The sequence below is a fragment of the Grampus griseus genome, assembly GCF_964374135.1.
Source record: "Grampus griseus genome assembly, chromosome: 20".
NCBI lineage: Eukaryota > Metazoa > Chordata > Mammalia > Artiodactyla > Delphinidae > Grampus > Grampus griseus.
Window position 1 is genome coordinate 12,455,539 of NC_139014.1, and position 8,500 is coordinate 12,464,038.

The 8,500-nt window shown below is 54.4% G+C and overlaps 1 protein-coding gene and 1 long non-coding RNA gene across 2 annotated transcripts; one reads left to right on the forward strand and one right to left on the reverse strand.

Annotated features, from left to right (window-relative positions):
• Window positions 1-784: 784 nt before the first annotated feature.
• CYBC1 (cytochrome b-245 chaperone 1) lies at window positions 785-5,556 on the reverse strand. Its single transcript, XM_082678156.1, has 7 exons — window positions 5,470-5,556; window positions 4,309-4,436; window positions 3,432-3,473; window positions 2,757-2,830; window positions 2,084-2,180; window positions 1,326-1,470; window positions 785-923 (listed from the first exon to the last, which is right to left on the reverse strand). The coding sequence occupies exons 2-7, from the start codon at window positions 4,391-4,393 to the stop codon at window positions 803-805; spliced, it is 564 nt and encodes a 187-aa protein (XP_082534282.1). The 5' UTR covers window positions 4,394-4,436; window positions 5,470-5,556; the 3' UTR covers window positions 785-802.
• A 45-nt stretch (window positions 5,557-5,601) lies between these two features.
• LOC309837576 lies at window positions 5,602-7,730 on the forward strand. The gene is made up of 3 exons (XR_014298272.1): window positions 5,602-5,655; window positions 6,355-6,897; window positions 7,438-7,730. It is a non-coding gene; the product is annotated as an uncharacterized lncRNA (long non-coding RNA).
• Window positions 7,731-8,500: the final 770 nt, after the last annotated feature.

Consider the following 8,500-nt stretch of genomic DNA (forward strand, 5'->3'; position numbering starts at 1 on the left):
TCTGGGTTCTGAGGGATGGGTCCAGGTTTTTAAGTGCTGCACAATGCTAGAAGAGGGAACTTCTGCCTATACTGGGGGCAGGGGCGGGAGGTTATCCTCTCTGAGAGCCCGGCTGCAATCCTGGTTGGACTCGAGATGAGCCACCTGAGTGGACAGCGGTCTGGGGGCTGTGGAAGCCTCAAGAGTGGCTGCAGCACACCAACCAGGCGTGCCCCTTAGCGTCCACCCTGAGCCCCGGCAGCTCCGCAGGCAAGCACCTCACTTCTGACCACTGAGGACATCCGGCTGCGGGGAGGGATGGGCATGGGGAGCAGGGCAGGAGATGGGATTCCTGGGGATGACGTGTGGCGGCAGCATCCTCAGAGCCTCGCCCAGCCGCTGGCCCTGCTGGAGTCTCACTGCAGCCCTCAGGACCTGGTCCTGGAGAACCTCTCGACCCAAAGAACTCAGCCCTGGCCCTGATACCCTGGGACCCTGGGTGTTCTTCCTTCCCATTTCACAGGCCTTGAGCCTCACACAGCTAGCATGTCTGACCTGTCCACACCAGGCCGCTGTCCCAGTGGGCTGTCTGATTCCAGGAAGAGACAGATCTGAGGCCTGTGCCCTCTCTGGACCGCTCGGAGCCTGCAGAGAAGGTCCCACTGTGATTTTGCTCAGAGGACAGAAGCAAGCAGCAGGAACGGCTGAGGGTCCTGCCCCGGGGCTTCCAGGGACACAGCAGGGAGCTGAGGAGGAGGACTTGTAGGCGGCCCATCAGTCCTGCTGGGGCCCCACCAGAACCAAGGCAGGGGTTCCGTGGAGGTCAGCTCTGGTCCCCAGGGCCATCGACCTCACTGTCACTGCTCTGAGACAGCTCCATGGGACTTTCAAGGCAGTGCAGCTCCAGGAAAGTAGTGATGAGCTTGGCGATGGCTTCCACGTCACTGGTCCAGATGGGCACAGGGAGGAAGGGTGTGTTATCGTGACAGGTACTGGCCACCCCGCAGCAGCCACAAGACCATACCTGTCTCACCCCAGGTATCTGCCTCCGGTAACCCACTAGGACCCAGCACCTTCAGTCCTGATCCCCACCCCCACCGGACCCTAGCCCAGTCCTCTGTGCCCACTGGGGACCCCTGACGTCCCCATCCCCTCTCTGTCCCTGTGGGGACCCCTGACCTCCCCCTAGTGGGTGGTGCCAGGCCTGCTCCCCTGGCCTCACCTCCTCCCCCACGTTCCTGAGGCCTCTCTCTATGCCCTGCCGTGCTGGGCAGTTCCTGGGGAGGACCACCTGACTGGGGGCGAGGGGCAGCCCTGGCCAATCAAGTCACCCATCCTCAGCTTACCTGCGGTGGCCCATGACAGCACTCTGCGTGAGGGGGTGGGAGAAGCCCGTGGCAAACCGAAGCACCACCACATAGCCCTTCCCGAAGTACCGGACCTTCTCCTCCTCCACGTTCACGTCCCGGATGTCACTGAGCAGGACCACCACTGTGGGCAGGGCCCTGTCAGTGGCCGTGTCCCCCACTCACCCTGCCCCTCCCACCTGGGTGCTGGCACAGTTGCTTCGGGGCCACAATGCAGAGGATCACATCACGCTTGTCATGAAGCAGAGAGCACGTGTCACTCCATGTCTGAGGCTGGGCTCATGCCGAGACCCTGACCCTAGATGTCACAGGTCAGTGACCACAGTGCAGGGTTGTGTGGCTGCTGGTTAACGTCCAGTCTGGGTGAGAAGGAATGTCCAGCAGGCCCACTGTTGTCTTGAAAAGCCCACCCCTTCTCTCAGTCTAACACGTCAGGGGGCGGCTAAGCACAGTGCTGCCCAGCTTTCTGCTCCATTTTCCCCAACCGCGGGAAAATGCCGTCCTGGTTTCTAGTGGCCAGTCACTGAGCTGGGGGCTGCCCAGCAATTTCCTTTGGGCCAGGGCACGTCCGGGGTACACAGCGTCCACGAGGCAGAACACAACCCTGGTCACTGAGCGGCCAGCTTGGACCCAGCCCGTTTCCAGGCCTCAAGCCTGCTCCCTGCCATCCCACACAGACGCTCGCCGCCCTCTGTGCATCCGAGCAACCCGTGTCCTGTTCACTGCCCACACCTCACCTTGATCATGGCCTGCTCTGCAGAGAGTCAGCAGCTTCCTATACAAGCTGAGCGTCTTCAGCACGACCTTCCCGGTGCTCTTATTGAAGGCTGCTTCCTAGAACGCCAGCCACAAGGCAGTCACCTGGCTGCTAGCCTGTGAGCCAGCCCAACACACACAGACTTGCCGACTGCGTCCCCACCCTCACCAGAGCAGACACTCAAGGAGGCGGCCCCTCTTCCTTCCCATCCCAGTCAGAACCCCAAACCCCTGCAGCCTGATCTCTCCAGGGGCTGGGATGTGAAAAGGAGGAGCCTCTCCGCACTCAAGAGAAGCGAGCACAGCGGACGAGGTCATCAAACAAGGGAATGGAGATCGGCAGTCAGCAATACTGGGGCCAGGCGACCCAAAGGACACGTGAAGAGGGACAAAAGGGAGGTGAGGGAAGTGGCCTTGCCCTTCTGTTCTAGGAGAACTTCTGGGAGAACAACAGCTTTAGAGGATTCCTTCACCTAGGGATGGTCACAGACAGGCAATGTCCAGAGGCCAAGTCCAGCTATCCGGAAACCACTAAGCTCAAGTTTCAGGATGGGGGGGCATTAGGCCCCTGGAGCCTTTCTTCCTGCTTTGATTCGCACTGCAGGGAAGCCCAGGAGCCCAAAAGCCTGGGCACCCTTCCTGTGCTGGCCTCACCTCCCAGTCCTCCAGGTTCTGCACGGCCACGAATAGACAGCCCGTGACATAGAAGAGCTTCCAGCCCAGACTATCTGGGGAGCAAACACAGGAGACAATCAGGCGAGGGAAGGCAGCAGAGGGGTGAAGGCCAACGTGCCCAGAGACGGTGCCCCCTCCCCAGCACAGCTGCTTCCCAGACCAAGGGCAGGAGTGGCACCTGGGGGCCTGGCTTGCTGCCCATGCCTGCAAGGACACCCAACCCTCACCATGGCCACCTAGCACTGCAGGCCCTGTCACTTGGGATAGGACGTGCTCCCCCAGTTCTGCCCTCACTCTCCCCTGGATGTCTACTCGTGATGGCAATCGCGGCATGGTGAGTAAGAGCAGAAAGGTGGGAACGCTTACAGGGAGCTGCTGAAAGCACGGATCATCCCTGCAACAGAACATGAGGCAGACACAGGAGTGCCTTTCTGAAAAATATTTTATGATATATGAAAATGCTGAAGATGTAAATGAAAAACGTAAGCTGCGGGGGACACACCAGCACGTGGAAGTGGGCCGCATCCGCAAACAATTTAGAGGCAGAGGCAGTCCCCAAAGCCATGCCCTGGCAGATTACAAGTGATGGGCTTTCCTTTTTTCCCTCTTCCAATCAGCTGAGGAAGTTCCTGGGGGCCAGGTGATGCATCTCACCTCCACTGTAGTAGGCAGCAGCCAGGCCAATCGACAAGATTCCTGCGAGGAGAAAGCAGGTACCTTCCCATTGGGCCACCACCAGCCCAGAGCCCAACTCCTCCCAGGACCCACAGACCCAGGTAAGCAGCCCCTTCCCATTGCCTGGGATGGCTGAGGGCAGGGAGCAGGGGGCAAGAAGACCACCAGGCTCAGAAGTGGGGGAAACAACTGGGAAGTCTGTTGAGAAGAATGTTCTACACCAGTCACAGTATTCACTGGACACATGTCTATGTGAGGTTGCAGAGCTGACGGGGGAACCAGAAAGAGGAACCTGATGTGGGTTTTACCCACTGACAGCACATTGTGTGGAATGAAGACAAGACTGAAGGTAAAGAATCACAACTCGGCACATGAGACAAATCAGGCAGAGTCCTGGGAAAGAAGGCCCAGAGCCAGGCCGCTGAAGGCACAGCAGCTTCTCCCCACACACCTAGGTTCCAATCAGCATGGTGCAGTTGCCCAGGGAGTGCAGGGCCCTCCAATGGGTACTGACAGGGATGGAGGCCAGGGCCCCCGCCGCCTTACTCCTCACTGTCTCCATCACGTGGGCCCTGACATAAATCAGATACCTGGGGCTGGGTGTATGACAACAAGCAAAAGGGGAAGTACGGGGACCTCAGAAGAGCATGCAGAGTATTAACGAAAGGATGTTAAATGGTGAAAAAAGACAAGACAGACACACATCATCTGTAAAAGCACGCGTAGAGGATAAAAGATGGAAAGGCACAATAGTTGCCATATCTTGGGGTAGCAGAACCACGGAAAAATTTAGTGTAATTTTCATCCTTTTTTAAAGTTAGATTTTTAACTTGAGGAGAAATATGAACATCCTTACCAACGAGCAGGGACCAGGACCTGATGCCTGGAGCCCTCTTCAGATGGAGGCAGGAACTGGTGCGTGTCTCCACCTGCATATACATCCCTGGAACGTGCTGCCACAGCTTTCAACAGGAGACTGGGGGGCTGGGGAAGGGCAGACAGACAGCTGGAGCCCTCGAGCCACTGCCAACAGACAAGAACCCAGCTCCTCTCCAGAACAGGAAGCCAGGCTGCCCACTAGCAAGGCCCACACAGGCTCAGGAACCAGTCAGCCCGTGCTGACTGCAGTCTCTGTGGTCAGGCAAATCACTTAATCCCCCTGAGACCTGTAAGGAAGTTTCTTCTCTGCTCTGTTGTAATGGTTGCACTGGAGCTTTGTCCCCTGCTCCGACTCACAAAGCATCAACAAGCACTTGATCATCACCTGCTCCCTTCCTACCTGGAAACCTCAGTCTCTTGGAAACCGTTAGCCCCCAGCAGGCTTCAAACTTCCGGCACCCTACCGGAACCTACCAGAACACCCTCATTTCCCTGTGCTGGCCTCTGAAAAAGGGAACTGAAAGTCTCATCATGGTTTGAGTCTGTACTGGCACTGACCGAAAAAGCCAGCTCTGCGGTCTCCTACAGCTGCCGAGAAGGACAGTCTGCACCCAGTGGAGGGAGTGGAGGGTCCAGAGCACTGGTTTAATGAACGAGTCAGCAAAGGGGATTGCTCTTCCACACGTGGAGAATTCTGCCCTGCACGCTGCAATACGCTCGAAATGCTGGCTCCAGGGACCCCGTTCTGGGTAGCTTTTCAGATATTCCCTGTGAAGTCAAGTCAAATTTCTGACAACAAATAGTGAATTCAGTTCACACAAACGAAGCCAGGATCCTGGGACATCACCAGCTCCTTCCCCTGACGTGCCTCATCTGTCTCCACGCGCGACTCAGCCGCCCGCGGGGCGAGATCACGCCTGTCACCGGCACAAGCCACCCTGGACACGCCCCGCTGATCCCTGCGGCCACACCGGGCGCCCCGCCCGGCTCGCGCGCCGCCAGGCCTCCGGGGCATTGAGCCGGGCCGGGTTCCGAGACCGCGTTCCCAGCAGGACCCCGGCTGCGGGAGCCGCCCCCCAGCCCACCCCGCACCTCCCACCCGCGAGGGCGGCATGGCCCGTCCACCGCGGACACTAACCTGCAGGCGCGGACGCGGGGAAAGACCGGACCGCTAGAGTTCAGGACCCGCCGGCCTCCGACTTCCGGAGCTGGGGGCTAAGCCGGCTGACTTCCGGACCCGCAGGGGCTGATGGGACAGCTGACTTCCGGACTGGCGGTGGAGCGGGCGAGCGTTGACTTCTGAGGCCCCCATTCAGCCCTCGAGGTGAGAGAACGGGCGGGGCTACAACGGGAGGTCGCCTACGTAGCCCCAGAGGCGGCCGCGTGGTGTGGTGTGCGCGCCCGGGCGCTGAGCACAAAGCGTTTGGGGTCACAACCCTTAGAAAGTCCGCAGAGGAAGGTGAGGTGGGTTGTACTACGAAACATCCACTTAGGATGGTGAGAAAACGTGAAGTACGTAGTCAACCTCACAACAGATACGTACGAACATTATGGTAGATTCTGTAAAAACTTTAATAAGAAATATTAAAGTAGAACTAAGATATTTGTTCATGGACTGGAAAATTATTGTAAAAATGTAAATTCTTCCAATGTGATCTGCAGATTCAATTGCGAACCCAGTAAGAATATCAGCAGGTTAAAAAACTAAATCTGAACAATGCTGCAAGGCACAGTGGAGGAGGGTAGGGGAAAACCAGAGATCCTTGACCCCCAAAAAACTCAGTGTAGCTGGGGAAACTGAACGTTCACATGTTCGTGATGGCAGTTTTGCTGCTGCTCAGAAACTTGCCCCAGTGTCTGGGAAGGAGGATTGTAGTAGGAGAGACAGTTTTCCCCAGGAAAATCTTGAATGGCCGCTTCGGTGGCCTCCCTGCTCCACTCTCCACCAAAACACTCAGCACCTGTCCCCACAGCCCCCAGATGAGGCCCCAAGCAGGACCCTGACTTGCCTATTTTCCACCAGATGGAGAAGGACCCTACCTGGAACAGGAGAGCCTCCACAACACGGCCACTGCCTGCTTCAGTGACCTCCAAACTGGGATGGTCAAGACGATCTGTGGAGTGCTAGAAAAACATACTAGAGCTTGTATTCCTACTTATTTTATGTTTTTATATCTATTGTCATGTGTCTTATAATTTACATAAGATTAATACACAGTGCATATTACCTTATAAAGAAATATACATACATGTATATGTATAACCCTAGATGTTTTATCAATATAGGCACAATGTCAAATATTTGGAGATGACTTTTCTATTTTACCAGTCTCCATATACTCTCCACCTGTGGTTCAGAATCACCTGGCGGGTTTGTTGAAACACAGACTGTTGGACCTGTTCCCAGCAGGATGGGGCCTGAAATGTACACGTGCTGCTGCTCTGGGAACCACACTCAGAGAAATTATGCGCTAAGCTGGAACAGAAGAAGGTTCTGCCTGAATGCGGCAGGTTTCCTCACCTGATGCCTCAGCTCACATTCCATCTTCTTGAAATGCCTTCTCTGGTAAGATCCCACACCATCTTGAAGGTCCATTTGAATTGGTTGGCACCTCCTTTAAGTCCCTCTTGCTTGGTGCAGCTGAAAGTGATCTTAATTGCTTAGGACTTAGGGAGAACTGAGTTGATACCCAGAAAATTCTACTTTGCATTACAGTTATTTGCATAATTTCACCTTTTTTTACTAGAGTACAAGCCATTTAAAAATGAAGCCTAGACTAGCTTTCTACTAATGTTAAATGAGTGAACAAATGATGTCTGATTTGGTTAAAATCCTGCTGAATATTGATAAGAGCAAAAGTCTGGAAATAAATACAAAATCCATAAATAGGGGACTGAGTAAAATCTGCATATTTTGCCAGTTATCAATGCGTTATATCTCTTCCAAATTCAGACTTCATTGCCTGTTCTATGAAAATGCATCTGAGCCCTTATTTTGTTCTGTGCTCTCTGGCATGATATTAAGCTTTGTCAATAGAGGGTGCTGGAGACACTTGGAGGAAGAGTTTCCTTTCCTGGTTCTAGTTCTGTTGTGCTGGATCCACAGGCTTCTGCAGTACACAGGGCTTCTCCAGTGTCCAGCTTTTACAATACACACTGGCCAACTGCACCCAGCATCCACCACCTTCCCCAGCAAGCCCAAAGTGGTTTTGTAGCAGAGTGCCTCCAGTGAGACTGATGTCAGGTCTGAAGTAAGAAATGTACAAGGAAATGTATTAAAAAGCAAAGAGACTGGGCTTCCTTGGTGGCACAGCGCTTAGGAATCTGCCTGCCAATGCAGGGGACACGGGTTCAATCCCTGGTCCTGGAGGATCCCACATGCTGCAGAGCAGCTAAGCCCGTGCGCCTCAACTGCAGAGCCTGCGCTCTACAGCCCGTGCTGTGCAGCAAGAGTAGCCACCGCAAGGAGAAGCCCACGCACCACAATGAAGAGTAGCCCCCGCTTGCCGCAACTAGAGAAAGCCCACGCACAGCAACGAAGACCCAACGGAGCCAAAAATAAATAAGTAAAATAAATAAATTTATTTTTTAAAAATGCAAAGAGACTATTAATGTCTTGTCAGAAGAATTCAACAGAATAATAAAATAGTGGATAAGAGGTATTTCTCATTATGGAAGTCCTGCTAATAAGTGAAGAAGAAATGATAGGAGTAAAACATCACCCTGAGGAGGCTTCCCTGATGGCGCAGTGGTTAAGAATATGCCTGCCAATGCAGGGGACACGGGCTCGAGCCCTGGTCCAGGAAGATCCCATATGCTGCGGAGTTAGGCCCATGCGCCACAACTGCTGAGCCTGCGCTCTAGAGCTCGTGTGAAACTACTGAAGCCCGCGCACCCTAGAGCCCGTGCTCCACAACGAGAGAAGCCCGCGCAACGCAACAAAGAGTAGCCCCTGCTCACAGCAAGTAGAGAAAGCCCGCACGCAGCAATGAAGACCCAACACAGCCAATAAATAATTTTTAAAACATCACCCTAATGAATCTAGGCAATCTCATCAATGGCTGCTAATTAACATCACAAGAAGGACAGACAATAGAACCCCCTGAAGGGATTTTACAACACTATCTATGTAGTCTTGACAAAAAATTTTTACCTGTGATCAAGCCACT